The sequence below is a fragment of the Haemorhous mexicanus genome, chromosome 18 (genome assembly GCF_027477595.1).
Source record: "Haemorhous mexicanus isolate bHaeMex1 chromosome 18, bHaeMex1.pri, whole genome shotgun sequence".
NCBI classification, from domain to species: domain Eukaryota; kingdom Metazoa; phylum Chordata; class Aves; order Passeriformes; family Fringillidae; genus Haemorhous; species Haemorhous mexicanus.
In genome coordinates, this window is record NC_082358.1 from 4,724,477 (window position 1) to 4,746,122 (window position 21,646).

The window sequence follows — 21,646 nt, forward strand, 5'->3', positions numbered from 1 at the left end:
ACAATTTGCTAAGTAGGATCCCTCAGTTATTGAATGACTTGCAGGCAACTTTACCTGCAGAATACAATGTCCTTGCAGGGCTTGTGTCCTTGCCTCCAGCTTTTACTTTCTGTCACAATAATTCTGATAACTTTTCAGACAGAACAAATTCAGTGAGTGCCTACAGAAGCTTTTCCTTTCCCATGCTCTCTCCAGTTGGCCCCTGGTCTGCTCCTGGGTGAGTCCTGTCCATCCTCTGGCTGTTGCTTACCCTGACTCCCTGCCCTGCCACCACACAGGACTATTTTCTAAATCAATTAGATTTAAAAATCCCTCTTTCAAGGGTGCTGCCTGATGCTCTGCACCATGAGGGAGATAAAAAATGAACAGCTGTCCTCCTTCTTATCAGTCCCTTGTTTTCTGTTGAGGCATCAAGACCTTTTGCTGAAAAGAGGAAGAGAATTGGGCATTTATCTTCCCTGGCCTGAAGCAAATCCCCTCATCCCTCTTTCCATTCTGCAGTGTTCGTTGTTATCCTGGCAGGATTCTCACTGATACATACAGGTGTTGAAATTAAAAGAGATTTTTTGGACTCAGCCTCTGTCTCTGACACTCCACAGAACCAGAGAAGGTGTTTGCTGAAACATGGATTGGTCTGTGGCTGTTCCAGCTTGTCTGCTTTTACTTGGGGATTATGAACAATCACAGTTGGTCATTTTCTCAAATGTCTTGGGTTTTTTTAAGATGTCAATATATCCCAACTCCATGAAAGGCAGGTGATGGCCCTGGCAGTGGCTGAGCAGCTCCCTGGAGTGCAGGAATGTTGGGAAGCAGCACAGTCACCTGTGGACACTGGCTCAAGGCAGGGTTATTATGAAACAAGGTGGGAAATGGGAAACAAAGTGGACCTAAATTTGCCCCCCAGTGTCTGCCCTGACCAGAAGGGTGAGCAGGGGGTTGTGACCACACAGAAATCCTGGGCAGTTTGGCAGAGATGGGAGGGACAGCAGTGGATCAGCTCAGCGGGGATGCACTGGTGTGCTCTGCACAAAGGAACTGCCACTGACCAGCCTTGTCCAGGAGAATTCCCTGCCCCAGCAGAGCCATCCTGACAGCCCTGCAGGGGTTCTGGCAGGAGCTGCTGGATTCTGAGGATCTCACCCATTAAAATGCAGCCAGTCTTGCTGGATACTGATTTATTAAGGTGTGCTTTACCTGTGTGACATCCCATTTTGGGGGAGACAGCTCTGCAGACACCCTGCAGGAGGGACACAGACGAAGGAGGGGCTTTAATGCTTCAGGCAGAGCATTCTGGAACTGGGGAAATTGAGTTCTGCAGTAGGAACCACTACCAAAAGTTACCAAGTCAGGGTGATTTCACTTAGAGATCAAGAATAGGAGAGGGAGGCATAGGCAAGTGGCACTCAGGGTTTAAGGGATCCATTTGTACCAAGAAACATCAGAATTGACACCTTTCCACAATCCTCCATGATTTTATGATCAGTGAGATGTAAAGGTCTTCACAAAAGACAAGCACAGCAAGATGTAGTTATTACTCCTGCCCCATGGATGATTTTCACTCTTAATTAGGTGACCTGCCAAATGCTGTCTAAGGACTTGTAGGGTCGTGGACATGAGATGCTTCCTTTAGTAAAAAAATTCTTAAAATAATTTAAAAATAAAAGACAAACTCACATTTTATCAAAGGCATAAAAGGAAAATGTACTAAATTCCCTTTTACTGGCTTCCATGGGATTCTTGTGGGGTTTGCTAGTTTAGGAAATATTATAAAAATTAAAGAATCATTTTCAGAATAGGAAGGATCCTTCACCACTCTGCATGACTGGAGGGATCTGTGTGGCCTCACGTGCCACTCCAGGGAGCACAAAGAGAATTTTTAATGCAGTCTTAATTTCTACCCTGATGTGAAATCCTCTCTGGATGTGTTTCCTTTGATTACAGACCCGAGTGCCTGTGAGAAATGCTAGTTAGAAAGCAGCCCTGTGTATACATCTCATTATACAACCTAACTGATAATAGAAACAAGTTCTTCAAAGTTTTAAGAAACTTCTCTTTTGTATTTGTGGGTTTTGGGGGATTTTTGTTTTGGTTTAGTTTTTTAGTTTGGTTTTAAATTTGTTTTGGTTTTGGGTTGGGTTTTTTCTTAGTTTTGTTTGGGTTTGCTTGGGGTTTTTTCCCTCCTTTTTAATTTGAATCTAAAAGTCACATCCCTGTGTCACAAACACAATTAATGTCATAAACCTCAGTGGGTAACATCTTTAATCAAACTCACTGACATGAGGTGTTTATGTGGAAATTCACCCTCAGCAGCTCTGGAAGGGCAGCATGGCCTATGAGTTCTTTTACACTCCCAGATTCCATAAAACCTGGAGTCCTGCCCCAAGCCCAGAGTGTGGCCTTGCCCTGTGACACTGGGCAAACCAACTGCTCTGTTTAGATCTTGTTTGGTGTTGTCTGAAGCGTGGCCACCTCCCAAGTGTGGTGAGAGAAGGGTCTGATTTAGGCTGGCAAAGTGCAAGAGCCCCCAGAGCAGAGGAACTTTGTGGCTTAAGGCAGCTGGGGCAGAGCTCCAGCAGACCAAACCCTGAGGAATTTCATTGTTTTAAGGTGTTTCTGAGTCATGTAGGTCTGAAAATGAGGTGTGAGAATGCAGAACGAGAGGGAGTTAATGAACTAGATGATTACAAACTGCTCAGGAGGTAATTCTGACTTTATGGACCTCCCTGGACCAGTGACTTCTTTGGGTGTCCCCTCAGAATAACTTGATTTTTATAAGCAGTGTTTGCTCCATAGCTACAAAAAATTGCTTCTGAAATTACTTTGATGTACAGTGAGTTTTATCTACTTCTGTTGGGCAATGGAATAGTTTTTCCTGTGTTATCTGTTGTCATCTTTCTGATATACTGAGATTTGTGTTAGCTTGTTTCCCAACATTCTGAGGAGGAGATATATAAATGCCTGTGACTCTGAGAGTGAATGCAGAGTGATAACAAAAGAATATGCCTTCAAAAGTGATGGATTACCATAAGAATGTGCATGTCTGCTGCTGTAGGTGTAAACCAATCTCATAAATTTACTGTCAAGACAAGAATCTACCACGAAGATGCTGAGCCATTCCTCCTTTCAAAAAATATTTGATTAATATGGAAATTTGTGGATTCTTGTCCAGAGAAAGTTAATGCTGTAATGGGAGAAGGCAAGGATGCTTGTCCTGCTGAAAGAACCCAGCTCATTGGGGAAGGGATTATAGGATTTGCCATGAGCAGTCCTGGGTTGAAGAACAAGTCCCTTGCAATGTTGGAATGTTTTAACCAAAAAATTGCTACCCCACCTGTGTATTTTTGTGGTACATTGTGTTTGAGCAGGTTTATTTTACTGTCAGTACTGATTCTCTGTAGTTTGTATTCTGGGGGTCATTTTGAGGAATTTCCTCCTAGAGACAAAACCCTAAGTTTGCTCCTTTGGTTAAAAAAAAAAGAACATTTAGAATATAGACCTATGAATGTAGCCCTGTGTGTATCCTATTTAGGAACACATTGATTTACAGTAACTATAATCCAATATTTGGGGTCTGGAGTGCTTATATTAAAGAAAATCCATCATGATGACAATGTAATAAATGTAATATGCATGTTGAAATGAAAAATATAATTCATTTTGATAAGCCTTATATATCCCATATTACTGTGTTCTTTGAGGAACATTCTCCCTGTTCTCTTTCTCTCTCTTAATATATGTCTAAAGTCTTTTCCTTATGTCTTTCCTACCTAGCATCACCCTCTCCTTGTTCATTTTCTGTCCAAAGCAAAACCCTTCAGAGCAAATCTATGTTGAATTCCTACTACTCAGGTACTAGTGCCAGACTTTTCTTTCATTCCTAAATTTTCTTTGCTGTTGTACGTTACCCAATATAACCTTTAATAGGCCAAGGCTTCTGAGTGTGAGACACAGCTAACCTTGTTTTCATTTTCTGTAACTTTTCTTTCCCTGTTGATCCTCTGTTGATTTCCATTGATCCCTGTCGTGTGGGTGAACGGAATTCCATCTCAAAGTTTCATCAGACACCGTCCCATCGACCACGCTGTTAGGTAAGAGGACAGGTATGGTGTGCTGGGCTGAGCTGGAGGGCAAACACACTCTCCATGGCATGAAAACAACAATCCAAAATCAGAATTAATCTTGTGCTCGTGGCTTTGTCAGAAAACTTTTGTTTCATTCGTGTTTTGGTATTGCTGTTAAGTGCTTTCAAAGGAAAGAAAAATTCATAAATTAAGGTTTAGTCATTTTTTCAAATATATGTTTGTGGTTTGTGAGGGTCCCCAGGATGAGGTGAGAGATGAGAATTGGACTCCATGTTCTCAGAAGGATTATATTATATTATATTATATTATATTATATTATATTATATTATATTATATTATATTATATTATATTATATTATATTATATTATATTATATTATATTATATTATATTATATTATATTACATTATATTACATTATGCTATACTAAAACTATACTAAAGAAAGAGAAAGGATACATCAGAAGGTTTAACAAGAATGAATAATAAAAACCTGTGACTGATTCCTCAGAGTCCAACACAGCTGGACCTTGATTGGTCATTAATTAGAAACAATTCACACATTTGGATAAACAATCTCCAGACCACATTCCAGAGCAGCAAAACATGGAGAAGCTGGGGCTCCTCATCTTGCCAGGAGAAGAAATCCTGGCGAAGGGATTTTTCAGAAAATCCCACGCTGGCATACGTTGTTCCTCATGTCCATGAGATTTGGGGTTCTGGGCCCTTTCCCACTCGCTGCCTTGCCTTAGGCTTAGTTCTGGCTCCTGCAGCTGGTCGTGCCTGTGCAGCTGACACAGAACCACAGGTTTGGGTTGGAAGGGATCTTTAAAAGCTCTCTAGGCCATGGGCAGGAACCCTTTCCTATAGACCAGATTGCTCAGAGCCCCATCCAACCTGACCTGAAATGTTTCCAGGTATGGGGCATCTTCCACCCCTCCGGGCCACTTGTACCTTTTTATAGAAAGTTTTTCTTTGTCTCTAGTCTGAATTATCCTGTTTCCATTTAAAACCACCCCTCTGTGCTGTGTGTGAGGCTTCAGCTGGACCTGCCTCAAGGGTTGCAAATTTAAGTGAGGATTTGCATGTCTGCAGCAGGTGGGAGCCTGCAGTTTTGGGTGAAGTTGCATGGGTAAAGGTTATTTGGAGAAATTCCTGGCTGGGTTTTGGAAAGTGGCTCCACCTGATTCTGTGTATGCTGGGAGTTAAATGCTAAATCTTTCAGGCAGTCAGGTATGGATTTGAGAGGATAACAAACAGACAGGTCCTGAGAGGCAGAGGATGTTCTGTGGCTCCATGAGATCTCAGAAGGGAATTCTGCCCTGTGAGGGTGGGCAGGCCCTGGCACAGAGTGCCCAGAGCAGCTGTGGCTGCCCCTGGATCCCTGGCAGTGCCCAAGGCCAGGCTGGACAGGGCTGGGAGCAGCCTGAGATAGTGGAAGGTGTCTCTGCCCAAGGCAGGGTTGGAACTGGATGGTCTTTGAGTTCCCTTCTCATCCAAACCTCTCTGATTCTCTGATTTATTAATTCTTCCTCTATGGAGCAGAAAGTTGATGTGTGGCTGATCAGAATCTAGCCAGTGGGATTTATCAGTTTGGATTATCTACAATAAATGTTCCTTCCAGACACAGTAATCCACCATGACTGCTTCAAGCATCACTCAGAACGTGGAGAAGGGCCACAGTTAGACCAGGAAGAAGTGACAGCCAGTGGCTCTTCCTTGGTTGTCACTTGGCTCAGAGGCTTGGAGGGGCTGCCACAACACACACACCCATCCTGCTGCCTGCCAAGATGCTCTGAATGGGGTGGGGAAGGAAAGGTGTCCATCTCCCAGGAGGTTTGCTCTCATTTCCCAGAGGCTCAGTGCCATCAACAGGAAAGCCTAAAGGCAGGTTTCTCTTCTGGCTGTAGAAACAAGGCCCTGACCTGCCTTTAGAAACAAGGCCCTGACCTGCAATTTGATGGAAGATCTCAAACTCTCTCAGTCTGGCATCTGGGAAAACCTGGCCATTTTTTGGGGGAGCTGTTTTCCCCCCTCAGCCCTGATGGAATTAAGGTGTGAACTGCACTCCTGGAACTCTGAAGCTCAAGGAGCAATGAACAGGTTCCTTCTGTGCTTCTCCTGCCACAGCAAAAGCCCCCAAAACTTTTAAAACCCCAAATTTTAGAAATGAAAAGAGGAAATAGGAATCTAACCAGCCTTGTGCTTATGTATTCAAAAATGTTTCAAATTTCTACTAAACCTAAGGATTGATATCCCTGTTTTACACATGGGAAGTTAGGTACAGAGCACTTTTAAGACATGAATTACACAGACTGGTCACTGTCCCAGTTCCACCTGAGTTTAACAGCCTGTGAAACAGCCCCTTACTCTGGAGAAATTTCTATCTTGTGACTTGCAGACAAATTATAACCTTGGCATTCTGGTTTCTCAGACAAATCCATCAAATATTAGATGTTGTGGTATGAGCAAAAGAAGTTTAATTTTTGGTGTTTATTAATATTAATTCCCAGGGAAGAAGAGCATATCTTGAAAAGGGATTAGTCATACCACAACCAATATCTGTACCTGCAATTCAGTACTGTTTGTTCCCATCTATTATGCTTTCTGCTAATAAATGTTCTATATTTGCAGTATGGCATGGCTCCCTAGGCTTGGCTGTGACATGTAAGATACAGGAGATTTGGGATTTGCCTCTAGCCCAATTCCTGATTAATACTTTTTTATTCATGTTTTTAGTGAAGCCATTTTCTCTTCCAGTTGTGGACAGCTCTGGATTTTAAATGTTTTGCTCAAGCATCTTCACTAGAGAAGGGAATTTTTAACACTAAAATATATTTGAGGCAGATTTTCACTTGAAGATGAGGTAGCACAACCTTAGGGATTATTTTTAGGGAAAGGATTCACGCCCAGTAGCTCTTGAAGATGTTGAGGAGATCTCATCAGGGGATCTCTGCAGGGGAACCAGCATGTCCTCCCCTTGCATCCTCTGGCATCTCCTGGCAGCAGGAAAGGACATTGAGCCTTGTTCTCATTCCAGCTGCTCATGAGGATCCTCACAAGAGTCACTACCCTCCAGAGAGGACAGGGATTTTAGTGCCTGCAGAAGGGCAGAACAAGCAGAAGGAGCTCTCTGACACAAGTCTCAGACAAAAATAAAACCTGGCTGTGCTTAGAAAGACAGAAATTTTCCATGGATTTTAGACTTCTGTAGCTTTTTTGCCCACCCCTAATCAGTCTGCTCTGTGTACACCCCCAGGCCTATTTTGAATAACTCAAACATGTTTAGAAGCCAGTATTGCTGCTTTAGCAGGTGCCTCTGTCACTGGGAAATGTTTTAATTTGATTATTTCTTGAATTTTTATTGTGGGATGAGTGATTTTTATGCAATGGATGCTCCAAAATTCAATGGCTTGACCTGCTCAGTTGCATCAGAAGCCTTCCAGGCCAAGTCAGCCTCTAATAAGGAGCTGTGGGAGAGGTTTTCCCAGCACTTCTCTGTGCTGAGGTTGGCCAGGAGCAGAGTGAGCCCCAAAGGTTCAGACCTTTGCAGGCTGGGCCTTGAGCTGAATTTCTCTTACATTTCCTCCTGCCTGCAGAACTGGAAACCCCTCTCTTCCAGTCTTTAGTGGCTTGTGGTTTCATGTGCTGTTTTGAAATTTCCAGATGTTTTCCAGATGTAAGTGAATGTCTCTGGAAGCTGGGTTGGTCTGGCAGCCTCTTTTCAGGAGACAAAGACAGATTTGGCTTGGTGAGCTCCACACACCCAAAGAGCTTCACAGCTACATTTCTACCAAATAATCCCAAATCATTGCCCACCTCACCAAAACATCTTCTTTGCACCTTTAACAGGATTTTCTTCTATGTCACCTGATGAAGAAAATGTATGTAATAGTTTTTAGAAGATCAGAATACTCTTATGTAAGAATACTCTTGCAATACTAGAATACTTTAATATTCTGATAAGAATGCTCTTATAAGATTAGAATACTCTTATGCTTGGTGTTAACCAAGCAATTCTTACAAAGTTCTAGAATCTTTATAAAAATTGCTTGCTTTTTAAAAACTTATGGACATGTGGCTTCTTCATGTCTTTGAAATGAAAGGTGCACCCTCTGTGCTGTGTCAGGCCTGCTGTCAGAAGGCTTTGTTAAGGAATGTGCCCTTTCAGAGCTCAGTTGATATCATTAGATAAATGGTGTTTTGCCTTCAGTTTGCCATACCTCTGCTGGTATTGTAGATAGAATATTAGAGCTGGGTATTTATCATATAATAAAGCCTTGACACACACAAAAAAGCAAATTATTTTTCATCTTGCACCGTATCCCTGGTGTAGAGGGAAGAGGTATTAGCCATGCTCTAGTCACCCTCGGAAGATGTCAAAGAATTGACAGCCTTTGCTCTAGTGTGGAGAGACTGGCTCTGTGTGTAATTAAATCCATCACAAACACCACTCAAAACATAATTTATTTTGTGCAAACGGTGTCGTATCGCATCTTATCACTTGCCAAGGCTGAGAGAATAAAAAATATAAGCAGATATGATAGCTCTGTCATTTCAGTCACAGGAGGAATTTGTGGACCTTAAAGCAAAAGTTTTGAGAGAAGCTGCTGCAGCTTCACAGGAGTGCAGCTTTGCTTTTAGTTGTGAGAGGCATGGCTGAGTTTTCTGGTCAGGAGACAACATCATACTCTGTGCCCAGGTATCCATTTCTCAGTCTAACTATGTCTACAAAACAAATGATCTCTATAAAAGCATCTAAAGCTTTAATCCCTAAAGGTGCTCTGGGTGAGCAGGTCCCCTCCCAGCAGCCTCACTGGGATGTTGCACAGGGCTCTGATCTTACAGAGCCACCTCCAGACTGGCAATCTAATTTCTCAGCTGCTCTTCATCTTATCTGTGACATTTATGGAGAAGTTCATCAGTTTTTCTGTGGAGGCAAACATATTTATTTTACTTGTCTGAGAAGCACAGAAGTACAGAACCCAAGGTGGTGTAGCAGCAGGCAAGCAGTAGTAACTCCCTGTCAGGGTTGCTCATCAGATGGGGGAAGATTCCACTGAAGTGACCTCTGCTCCAGCTCCTCTCTGTGTGCTGGACTCTGCTACTTCTTGGCACAACAAGACCTCAGGGTTGATTTTGTCAGGTTCATGATTATTTCCCCAGCAAAGGCATTCACAAAAAGCACCATTTCAGGGAGGGAGAATTTGAGAATATGTGAGCTCAGCATTGTTACATTTGCTTACCTGCAGTTTCACACTAAACACAGGAGCTGAGATACCTGAAGAGTTTCCCAATCAGCCAAGTTATGTGAGAGACAGGGAATCACTAATTTACTGTCTTCTACAAAATTTCAGGGTGTTAGGTGAACTCTCAAGCTGATCACAGAATGGTTTGGGTTGGAAGGAACTTTAAAGCTCATCTCCTTCCACCCTCTGCCATGGGCAGGGACACTTTCCACTAGACCAGGCTGCTCCAAGCCCTATCCAACCTGGCCTTGGACACTTCCAGGAATGGGGGATCACAAAAATGCCAGCTTCCATAATCAAAACATCTGAGTTGGCAGAGCCCATCTTACATGTGGAGTAAGAGTGACACTGAAAAGGGTTAACAAACAAGCTGGCAACACCCTTTGCTGTCACAAGCTGCTGATATCAGAAGCAATCCTGTCATCACCAGCATGTTCCCAGCCACATGCAGGATACCTGCCTTATTTACAGCTGCACAAATAGAACTGTGGAAAATTGGAGATTGTTCTAGGAAGGAACCAGAGCCCTGAGCAGCCTGCCCTAATGAGACTTCAGAAGCTCTCAATTGATTTACTTTATCAAAGAGAGACTGAAGAAGTGATTTGATCAGTGCCTGCATGGGTCAGGATTTCAAATGCTCAGAGGGCTCTTTAATCTAACAGAAGGTATAATAAGATTCAGTGCCTGCAATCGAAGCTAAGCAAAATCAAATTGCAATTAAGAAATGTTTAGTCAGCAAGGGTAATTAACAATTGCCACAATTTTGGGGGTCAGAATGGAATCACCACTTCCTGAAATGTTTTAATTTGATTATTTCTTGGAATGGTATTCCATCTATGGAATGCAGTGAAATATGGTGGGGTGTGTTCCTATCAAAAGCACAAGGACATATAACTAGGATAAATGTGCATATGAAATATAATTTAAAAAAAAACCTGATGCATGATCCTCCACATTTAGTAGTTTCTGAGTATTAGAGTGAATTCTTTCCTGCATTTTTCCCATTAAAAAAACCCAAACAAACAAAACAAAAACTGTTTTTCTGTTTTGCTTTTCTCACTGAAAATTCACCAAAGGCACACATGCTTTATAGGCACTGCCAAAAATTTAGTGCAAAGTCTTGGCCAGTTTGTCCTGCAAAGTCATTCTCATTTGCAGGGGACTGGGGAGATATTTGTGAGAAGCAGACAGAGAAAAGGGACTGTGGAAAATTACTTTAATTTGCCTCTAGTGCAACAATTAAAGCAGCAGCCTGACTTTGCTGGAATCTTTGTTGTCTTTCCCAGTAATAATGGTGCCAAAAGGAAGGAGGTGTGTGTTACAGCTGCACGCAGAAGGAAAAGCAAAGCCTGTTTGCCAGCCCTCCAAAGACTCTCTTGGTTGACTGTCCTAGTGAGAGATTAGTCTGCTGCCACCTCCCCTCCCAGCTGCATTTTGAATTGTTCACAGAATTGCTGCAAACTCATCCTGAGAGGCGCCGGCCTCGCGAGCGCCTCATTTCCACTCCTAGCTCCACACTCTGGGGAGATTAGATGGAGAGGGAACAACGTGCAACCTGCTTCAGGCTTTTTTGGCACAACATGGACCTGTTAAGCTCAGCTCACACACAGCAATTTGTGCCCAGAAAAGCCCCTCTGCCTTTCCCTTGGCCTAGATAAAATGTTGGTGGGAGCAACTGAGAGCCCAGAGCTGCTGCTGTAGTTGGGGTTGGGTTTTGTTTTTTTGCAGGTAGCTCAGGTGCCAAGCGTGATGTGTTTGTCACAGAGGACTGGAGGAGGCCTGAACAGTTTCAGCTGTGTGTCCCAGGGTGGAGAGGGGGGTGACCCACACTGTGTGATGCTTTTCTTCCAGCAGAATCACCTGACTGTGTGAGGCACACAAACAGTGCTGGTGCTGCCACAGATCCCACTTTGCATTCTTCCCTGTGAAGGTGCTGAGACCCTGGCACAGAGAAGCTGTGGCTGCCCCTGGATCCCTGGAAGTGTCTGAGGCCAGGTTGGACAAGGCTTGGAGCAACCTGGGATATTGAAATAAGATGATCCCTTCCAAGCCCAAACCATTCTGAGCTTCTGTGCCACAAGAGCTGTTCCTACAGTCAGTGGGATTTGCACCAATTTTTATCTCATTGACCAAAGAGACCAGCTCTATGTCACTATGGACTCAAAGGCCAGAGACAGACCCCTCTTTGCTGCTGAGCACCTTCTTCTAGTCCCACCTCCACACCATGAGTGCCTACCTTAAGAGAAGTTATTCTGGAAAGAACGAGCCACCACTTTCCTGGCTCTCACCTCTCCCTGTGACACATCTCTCTGAGAAGAGAGCCAAGTACACCAGAATTAAAGGAACTGATGAAGAGAGAAATTAGTAATTGCCTGCAAAGCAGCTGGCTGATCTGAGCTCCATTTTACAAGTCGCCCGTGCTCTGCGTGTGCCCTGCCCGAATTAGCACCAGAACCACACATTAGTTTTAAGGCTCCCTCTCGAATTGGGATCTCGTAATGTTTTTTAATTGGGGCTGATAAAAATGTGGCATTACTTGCAGGTTCCTCAGAGAAGCCAATTGTGAAATTGGGTTTGTATTAAACCTAATGATGGAAAATTAAGCATAGTGCGTCTGTCGGAAATGGCCCGCAATAAAAATCTTCTCTTTTTCATTACAGGAGGTTAATAGGGAATAGGGGAGCAAAGATGCACTGGGAAAGCGAATCCAACTAGGGGAATTAATAAGCCTTGAAATTCCCTCTGTTCAGAGTTCTCACACTGTCATTAGTCAGAGCATTAGGGATGATTATACAAATGCTTTGGATGTTACTCTTCCTTAAATCCCAAATTTATTCACATTTTGTGTTTGAGGGTTGCTTTGCTTGAGCCATAGTTCTGTAAATCTCTGGGTGTCCTGGGAATATGACTGTGTTTGTGAGAACCTGAGACTCAGAAATCCTGAAATTCAGGAGTATAATCTTCAAAGCAGATGATCACTGTGCTAATTTATTTCAGAGGAGCAGGCTGTGTTCAGCATCTCTGATAATTCGCCCCCCAGCCGTGTTGATGTCCCACTGCTGATGAGCTTGCCCTGCAGCAGTGTCCACTGCTGGCATTCCTATCTCCTCACAGTCCTGCAGCTACCAAACAGAGCATATCCCTGCTTTCACATCTTCCCCAAATCTAACAATACACCAGCTGAATTGCTATTTGTCATGTCTGTGCTGAGGACACAGTGGGATGCCCTCAGCTCTCTGCTCCTGCCCACCTTTGCAGGAGGGACATGGGCAGCCCCTGCCCAAACACCACAGTGGTTTCTGAAGCAGAGCAATGTTTACAAGAGCATTCCAAGATTATTTCTGCCTCACAGAAATCACCCTGAAATTGCAATTTGATTTATTTATTCTTTATCCCTTTAAAAACGTGGCTGCAGTGTTGCTCTCAAGGGGTGGTGTTTCAGCTCTTTGTCAGTGAACTTGCTGTAAGAAACAAACCCTGTGTGTGGAAGCTCAAGGGGATTTTGTGAACAATCTGAGGGAGGTGCAAATCTTCTGTTTGCTAATACCTTGGTTTGGGTAAGGCCAGAAAGAATTGATGCAGGTTTTATGTGTGAAAGGAGCTGAGCATCTCAGATCCCTGCAGTCCTCGGAAAAAACAGTGCTATATTTGGCCAAATACTTAAATTTGGACAGCTCTGCTAGATAAGTCATTGAATTTTTCATTTAGTCTGAGTTCCTGTTGTTAAAGATTGTTACAGTCAATTGTTTGGTTATTGAAGTTATTATTTCTTTTCTGTTAGTTCACTGGGAATATTTTCTCGTGCATACAGTTTTGCTGGGGATATGAAGATGCAATTCCATCTGCACAGTGATAGATTTCTTTAAATCCACTTCTTTCAAAATGACCCGCTTTTCTCTTAAGTTTACATATCTGAAATTTAAATTTCTGCACACAAGATAACTATATTTTTATGCTGGTTTATTTTTTTTTTCCTGATGATATTACATCTTTGTCACTGACATACAAAATTTTAGGCCTGAACTAGCAGAACAATTGACTTTGCCTGAGCATCCTGACTTATCTGAAATGCTAATAATTTGCTTGCTGCTCACTGGGGTCCCTCTCAGTTATCTCATGCTGTACACCCCAAATCCTGCCTGATCTCTTGCTCATCTCTGTGTATCTCTGAGCCATGTTCTTGGCAGGTTTGGGAAGACAGTAGCTACGTAGCTCTGTTGGAGCTGCTGTGGAGAGCTCACCCTTGATGTGCCATATCCTTGTTATCCTGACAGGCTGTTCACTCTCTCCCTGTCTTTTTGGGTTTGTCTGCTTGACACAAAAAAATATTGAAGTGTGTGTGATGGTGTTTGCAGGGGTCCCAGGATGAGGGGAGAGATGAGAAAGTTGACTCCATGTTTCAGAAGGCTGGGTTTATTATTTTATGATATATATTATGTTAAAACTATACTAAAAGAACAGAAGAAAGGATTTCATCAGAAGGCTAAGCTAAGAATAGAAAAGGAATGAATAACAAAGGTTTGTCTCTGACTGAGACAGTCTGGACAGCTGGGCTGGGATTGGCCATTAATGAGAAACAACCAGGTGAGACCAATCCCAGATCCACCTGCTGCATCCCACAGCACCAGATAATCATTGTTTGCATTTTGTTCCTGAGGCCTCTCAGCTTCTCAGGAGGAAAAAATCCTGAGGAAAGGATTTTCATAAAACATGTCGCTGACAAGTGTGATTTAGTCCTTCTTGCCATTTTAGATAAACCTGTGTTTTCTATTCATTTCTTTACTTCCTTTTGCCCGCACCAGCCTGAAGGGTGGTGTTATATAAACAGAGAGAGGATGAAACAGGGAATACCAGGTAGCTGAGAGCTTGTTCTGCCCCTGTCTCCCCACAGACAGCAGCCATGGGGAGCTGGCCCAGCCCACGCTGACCATCCAGACCCACCCGTACCGCAGCTGCGAGCCCGTGGAGATGTCCTACCCCCGGGGACAGTTCCAGCCCGCCATCCGAGTGGCAGACCTGCTGCAGCACATCACCCAGATGAAGAGGGGACAGGGCTATGGCTTCAAGGAGGAGTATGAGGTGAGAGGAACCTTTCTTTACATGACTGCTGTGAGGAATGCGTGGTTTATGATTGGCTTTTCGCAAATGTTAAAATGAATATTATGTGTGTTGTGTTAGAAAGTGATGCTGTGTTAATTTTCTTAGGTAGTGTGTTAAATATAGTTTTAGGTTATAACAAAATGTTGAAATAGAAGCTATGCAATGCGAGACACTTTTTTAAAGAAAGGACTCACAGTGAGATAGCAGCCACAGGACACTTAAATCTTTCAGAGAAAGAGAATTTATTGCTCTCTTATCAGAAGAAACAAACTTCTTCCTGCCTTGCTCAGGCTTGAAGGCACTGTTAGGATTCAGAGGAAGGAGCTGACACTGCCCAGACAGAATCCTGTGTTTGAATGGAATTGATGCATCATGGATGAGGTGTAGGAATATGCAACAGGCTGTTGCTTTTAAGGGTTAATCCTCTGTTAAAGTGGGTTCTTTTTCAGGCTTGTGCTGCCCTGAAAGAGGTACCCAGACTGTCCATAACTCTTTGTTTCCATTGTTTCATATTGTCCTAATCCAAATTGTCCAAATTATTATTACTCTAATTATATTACCATTTTTATAACCATTTTATTACTATTAAACTTGTAAAATTTTAAAAACAAGTGATTGGGGTTTTTCACAACCGAGTAGGGAAGTTGCACTTATGAGGGGTAGAAGCTTGGGAGAGGAGAGTAGCTGGTTTTGGGAGCTTCTTTTCCTTGATTCACCCTCCTGGTACTCTTTCTGACTGTGGTCTGAGGGCAGGGTTTTGCAGCACTATCAGTCTTTGGAGGCCCTCAATTCCAAAGAGAAGGTGCTCAGTACAGCAGTGAGTGGGTGCCACTGTCTCTGTCCCATAGAGAGCAGACAGTGACTATTCAGCAGTGCTGAATGTGCTGTTCCACAGTCCCTTCCTCAGGGATGTTTTCCTTGAGTAGTGTGAGCCAGGCTGTGAGAAAAGGAAGGGGTTTTGCCTGAGCTTTTTGGGAGCTCCAAGTCCTCTCTCATAACTGATCAGTGAAATCACAGGGCAATGACCTCAGTTGCCAAGTCAATGGCAGGTATTTGTGTAGCTTAAATGGAGGGGAAATTTTCCAATATGATCTAACCTCTGGCTCAGAATAGGCTTGATTGACATCTTCTACCAACTCCATGTGAGGAGATGAGTAAAACCTATGCTGGAAAAATGAAAGCTGCCCTATTTTCCCTCATCTCTTCCCCCTGCAAGCTGGAATGACCAGGAATATAATCCACATGACCAAAAGACATGATGTTTGGGATGATTTGGAAGAGGAAAACATATTTAGAGCAGAGCAAACAGAAGAGGGAAATAGCATCAAACATATGTGAGACTCAGCTCTAGCAAGTGATAATTATAATGAATGTAGTAAGCTCGTGGGAAGGCAATAAGAGATTAATATGCATAGTGGCATTAAAACTATTTAAAAATAATGTAACAGCTGTGAAAATAAGTTCCTTAATGAAAACAGCTCACTTTTCCACCCTGCAAGTATGAGTCCATGGGGTTTGTGTCCTCAGTGCTGAGGTTTGCTGTAATTGGGAGCCTGTCTTTTCCTGGTCCACACCAGGGAGTGTTTTTTTAATCATATGGCATCAAAAACTGTCATAGCATATGTTTCTGGAACTGGATGTTAACCAGGTCTAGGCACTCTTGCCCCATAACCAAGCATGCTAATTAAACTATCAATATAAAGAGCTTTGTTTAATATTGAAGAAGGTTAATAATTCTCTGAGGAGATTAACTTAGCCTCCCCTTGGCCTCCATTTCCATGAGGAGTACCCAAAGCTGCATTGAGCTCCATTTCAGATGCCCTAAGACCCAGTTCTTGATGTTCAAGAAGAAAACGGGTGCTGGCATATATGTAATTTTCTGGTGCTGGCATGGGTAATTATCAAAATAGCACATTAGCATGAAAAATGTCAATGCAACTTTCAGCTCCACGAGCTCTGCCTTCCCCAGAAAGTGCTGTCTGCAGATGTATGTAAGGATGATGGCATTACAGAGATTTGCATAATTCCTTTCTCTACAAGGGATGGCCTGGAGAATGCCACAAGCTCACAAATCCCCTGTGGTGTTCCACCCTTCCATCAGCCACAAATGCAGGCGTTTTCCATGGTGGGGTTTGGGTTTGGAGATGGGATGGAGGCAGCACTTCAGCTCCAAATAGCACTGGGGAGGGTGTCAGGGAGCAGGAGAGCTCCTGGAAGGTGGGAGGTTTGAGCTGCCTGTGAGTGGGGGCTCAGCCTGGGATCTGCAGGAGTGCAGAGCTGCAAACTTGGCTTTGCAAGACGCTTTGCAGAGCAGCTGATAAAATCTTGAGGAAGAATTTGATGTCTCTTTTAAAGTGTGTTTGCAGACACTAATATCAGTGTCACCTCCAAATATGCTCTTTTTTTTTTCTTCTAAGGAGCCGATTTTCTACTTACTTTGCAAATTGATAGCATAAATTGCAGCCTGTTTAGTGACATGTTACCAAATAATTTTACTCTCATGAAAAATCACTTTGAACGGAGCATATCAGTCACACATGACAATCTCTTATCTCTGTGCCTTCCCATCTCCGCCGAGTCACCTGGAAATTGCATTCCATATTTGTTTAAAGGATGCCTGCACCTACACGTGTGAGCACAGGCAGCTTGTTTTGCTGAAGGCATCTTGAAAAATATTCCTGGAAGCTCCAGGAGGAGCTGAGAAGTGGAGGGGATGGTGTAAGGGGTGTGAGTGCTGGTGAGAAATGAGTGTTAACCGGGTGTGAGTAGTGGGAGAATCTGTCAGCACTCCCTGTCTGTGTTATTTTAGAGCTGCACGCTGCACCTGAGGGCAAAGTGGGACTTGGGGCCTTTCTGGCTGCTGCTTCTGTTCAGTGATAAAACAAGAGGAGCAGAGGAGAAAAATCTGTCAGCGGTGCTGGGTGTAGATGGCACTGTTTGGGGTTGGGAATAGCCATAAACGTTTAAACAGGACACATTTAAATGTCACCAGTTCCTTTTCCAGAACACATCAGCTCTGATTTGTTGGGAGCTGTGGGACCAGTCCCACAGACTTATTGCAAGCACCAATTACTGGCTAAGGAGATAAAAGGCTTAATTATCCAGACTCATTTTCCATTATGATTTAGGATGTCACTAATGCACATTCTCCTGCTGCATTACTGAGACTGTTTAGGTTTTTTAGATTTTGTGGCTCCTTTCCTCAAACATCTTAGTGCTGAGAGCCTTCAGATTGTGGAATTCACCCCTGGACTTTAACCCTTTGGTTTCTGCCTACACATTTGCATGTGGCCAGAAGAATGGATCTGATGGGACACTGCAGAATGAATGGATGAAATACTTTTTTTTTTTTCACATTATGTTTTTTAGCGCAGGTAATTTTTAATTCTGGCTCCCAGCAGGTTTGTGGGAAGAGTTTTTCCACAACTGTTGAGAAGGGAATGGCTCCAGGGGGAGGGCCAGGTCTCCATGGCACACTTTGGGAAGGCTTTGAATTGATGTTGTTGCCTTTGGCAGCAAAGTGCAGCATTGAGGTGGATCAGTGAAAATGAAGGATTAGATTTTTGTATTTAAATTAAAAGCAAACAGCAAATTGCAAACTAACTAAATGAATCCATCCAAAATTCAACTTGGCTTGCAGTGAGCCTCAGTTTAATGGGAACACCAGTTATGGCTGGGCTGTGGTGCTTAGAAAGCTTGATTGAGATGAAGCTGACTTTGAGAGATCTATCCTTGTAATTTCAGCTAAAATTTAGATCAATTTAGCTTAAAAAGCTTCACTGTAACCTAAATTCCACTAGTGGGAAGATATTTCAATATAGATTTCACAAAACTTCTCTAAGAGAAGTTTAGGGTGTTTTAGAAGTAGAAAAAGCCTAAAAATCAAGTATCATTTTTTTGAACACTAAAAGTCTTCAGTTACCAAGTCAAAGAAAGAAGGGGGAGAATTTCCTGGGAAAAAATGGATTAAATACCAGTGCCTGAGTGATCTGTCCTGATTTAACATTACTGATAATGCAGATAGGAACAGGACTCTTTTGACAATTACAGAGATACTTACTGTACCATAAAAACCTGAAGGAACAAAGCATTAACCATGCTCCTCATTTTCTGGATGCAAGCCAATTATAATCCATATTCTTGTCTTTCTTTTTAATGCAGTTCCAGTTCTTGGTGTTGCATTTTTTGGGATCTCATGGGCAAATTATTTGGGTTGTACCTGGAGCTCCTCCAATTTGTTCACCTGCTGTTTGTAAAAGTGGGGATGTAAGGGGTGTCCCTGCAAAGGTGGTTTGTGTTCACCACCAACCAGAGCTGTGCTCCCTCCCTTCAGAGCTGGTCAGTTCTCTGGAAAGCAGGGATTTCTGTGGTATTGAATGCAATGAAAAATCCTGGACTCTTAAATCTTCAGAGGCTCCATCAGCAAATATAAAAACATCAATTTCAGTGGAGAATTGCATGTTCAAATCAAATGAAAGGATACGGTTTGTTGAAAAGGGATTTATTGGACCTGAATATATTTTCTCTGGCCAAGATAGCTTCTCCCATGTGGAAGTCATGAGAAAGGATTTTCTTTTATTTCTTTTCCTTTTCAGATGGCTCTGATTAGGCACCTAATGACAGTTGCCATTCTCTGGTCAATCCGCTGTAATTCGATATTAGTGGAAAAATAAGGCACCTTTTTCCTTGCTCTTTGAAGATGAAAATGAGCCTTCTTCACCTTTTCTTTCACTCAGAGGTGTTTTTTTGTTGTGTGTGAGTTTCTTGGTTGGGTGTTTTTCCTCAGAAGATGAGCTGCTCTTTGGAAACAACAGTCTGCAAAGGAAATATATGTGTGATCAAAGCCCTCACCAATTACAGAGTTATTACTCTTTCTCCTGGGCTTTTGAATAGGAACTCAATGTCCCTGTCCTTGTCAGCAGAGCTGGTGGCAGTGCTGCAGTGCCTGACATTTTCTGTCCTGGAACCCTTTGCGGGGAAATTCACAGCGATCTGCTCCGCCAGGGGTTTGCTCATATTAAGTTTAATTGTAACACCAGTGTTGTAGATCCTAATTGTGTCTCTCTGCTATTGCATCCAGGCACATAATAGACCTGGGTGGCTTGTGAAGATGAATATAAATTCATTTTGTAACACAGCTGTGTCAAGCTACCCACTGCTGGCTGAGGCAGATGTGACTCCACAACGACTCTGGTATAAACCCTCTGTAATTCCCCAGGGACCAGAAATCATAAAACTTCCAATGATGATTTTAGTGATGCAGAATTGTGTTAGGGGGAACATCTGGGAGGAGGCAGAACTAGAGAGGCAGTTCAGGAGAGGCTGCTCTCTTCACCAATGGTTTTTCTAAGGAAAGCAGGACCATCCCCAACTGCTGCTTTCCAGGCTCTGCCTTGAAAATCCCTCCTGGACATGTCTCCAGGATAAAGTGGCTCATGTGAGGGTGTGCAGAATAATTGTAGGGCTGAGTTGGAGGGAGGGTGGCACTGTGTGCTGCCAGTTCCTTTCCCTCTTCCTTCATCATCTGAAAGAGCAGATTTTAGGAAAATGGCTGTTTATTCTTGTGCTTCATGATCATGCTTTACCTTGTTTTTCCTCTCTTTCTTGTGCATGATCTAAAACCCTGAGCTGCTTTATCTTTCTCCAGAGAAATCCAGCAAATGACTTGTATTGCATCACCCAGTATTAACACAGAAATAGATGAAACCACTCTATTTTCAGCTTAAATATGAAAGGCTGAGCACTGGGTTTCAGCCATCTGAGTTTTCCTAGAGGTATGGTCAAGTGAAATTTCCCCAAGACTTGTTCTACACGGGAAATGAGGATGACCTGAGACTGTGCAGCCAGAAACAAATTCCCCTGATCATTTCAGATGGGAAGTAGCAGGAGGAAGATGATTCCTGGCTGGCAGAAGACAAGAGATGCAAATGGTCTGCACGAGTTCTGCTTTTCCCTTTAGTGGAGGTGCCCTTTCCTCACCAACTGGGTTTCCTTGGTCAGCTACTCAATTATGCAGCTCCTTTATTTTTGCCCTGCTCTTCTTCCTTAGGCCTCTTCCCCCACCTGAAGGCCTTTTCCAGGTGTTTTAAACCCTCCCTTACTGTTTATTTTGCAGGCACTCCCCGAGGGGCAGACGGCGTCCTGGGATACGGCCAAGGAAGACGAGAACCGCAACAAGAACAGATATGGGAACATAATCTCCTGTAGGTGTAAATTCACATTGAACTGGGCATCCTGTGAGAGCTTACCTGTGTGCTCTGGAGAAGGGTGTGTTTGAGGAGCTCACCAGGGATTTATTTCATTTCATGTTTTTTTAATCCTTATTTTTCATAACATCATTGCATCATGTTGCACATTTTCTACCTGCCTTGCTTTCTGCTTTAAGTTTGTGGCTCAAGGGCTAAATCCTTTTGTCACTTTTTATGTGATGCTGTCCATTTTCTGTCTATTTTCACTACAAAACCCAGAGTTTCCAGTGCCACCAAAGACAGGAGCTGCAGACAGATCAGATTTTCAGCTGTGGCTCAGAAACCAGGTTTTCTTCTTCCTTGTGGTCAGTAGCCAGTGGAGCAGTCACTGCTGGTCCCTAGAGAGCTGGTTTGAAGGGTGGGACAAGCTTAACTTCTGCCTCAGGATCATAATAAGGCAACTGAAAATGCACTAAAACTTCTTTCAGTGGTCAGTTCCTGCTGATGTTACAGGAATAGCAATACACAGCAGAACTGCAGGGCAGGGAAGAGCCCATAAAACCATTTAGGACAGCTTTATTCTTCAAAGCAAGACTAAATTCACCTTCCTCACTTTCCTTAAATATTTGTCAAGCCCCTTCCAAAGTTTCTCTCCAAAACTGAGCTTTCCACAAGCTCTCCAGGCAGTTCACCAGTGTTTCATTATTCCTGATAATGACTGGGGAGAGGAGGTATGAGAATTAATTCTTTTCAAGGCTGAGCTGAATCAAGTTGGAGAAGCCAAGCTTGAAACCATCAGAATAAGAAATCAGAATATAAATGATCGTGCCATAGATTTTCATGACTGAGAAAATCTATAGAATGTTCTGAGAGCAAAATTAAGTCATACTGAGTGATATATTTCATACTATATTTTTTTCTTGGGTTAAAAATGTATTTCTTGTAGAACAAATGGATTTTACTAAAAAAAATTTTAAAAACCACAAAAAAAAACCACCAAAAAAAGCACCAAAACAACAACAACTGACC

At 42.9% G+C, this 21,646-nt stretch overlaps 1 protein-coding gene across 1 annotated transcript in view; it reads left to right on the forward strand.

Moving 5' to 3' along the window:
• LOC132335971 (receptor-type tyrosine-protein phosphatase T) overlaps positions 1-21,646 on the forward strand; it is a 166,882-nt gene that overhangs the window by 110,668 nt on the left and 34,568 nt on the right. The window contains exons 12-14 of the mRNA XM_059863006.1: positions 4,053-4,088; positions 14,221-14,408; positions 20,545-20,632. Coding sequence (XP_059718989.1) covers positions 4,053-4,088; positions 14,221-14,408; positions 20,545-20,632 — 312 coding nt within the window. The remainder of the gene's footprint in view (positions 1-4,052; positions 4,089-14,220; positions 14,409-20,544; positions 20,633-21,646) is intronic.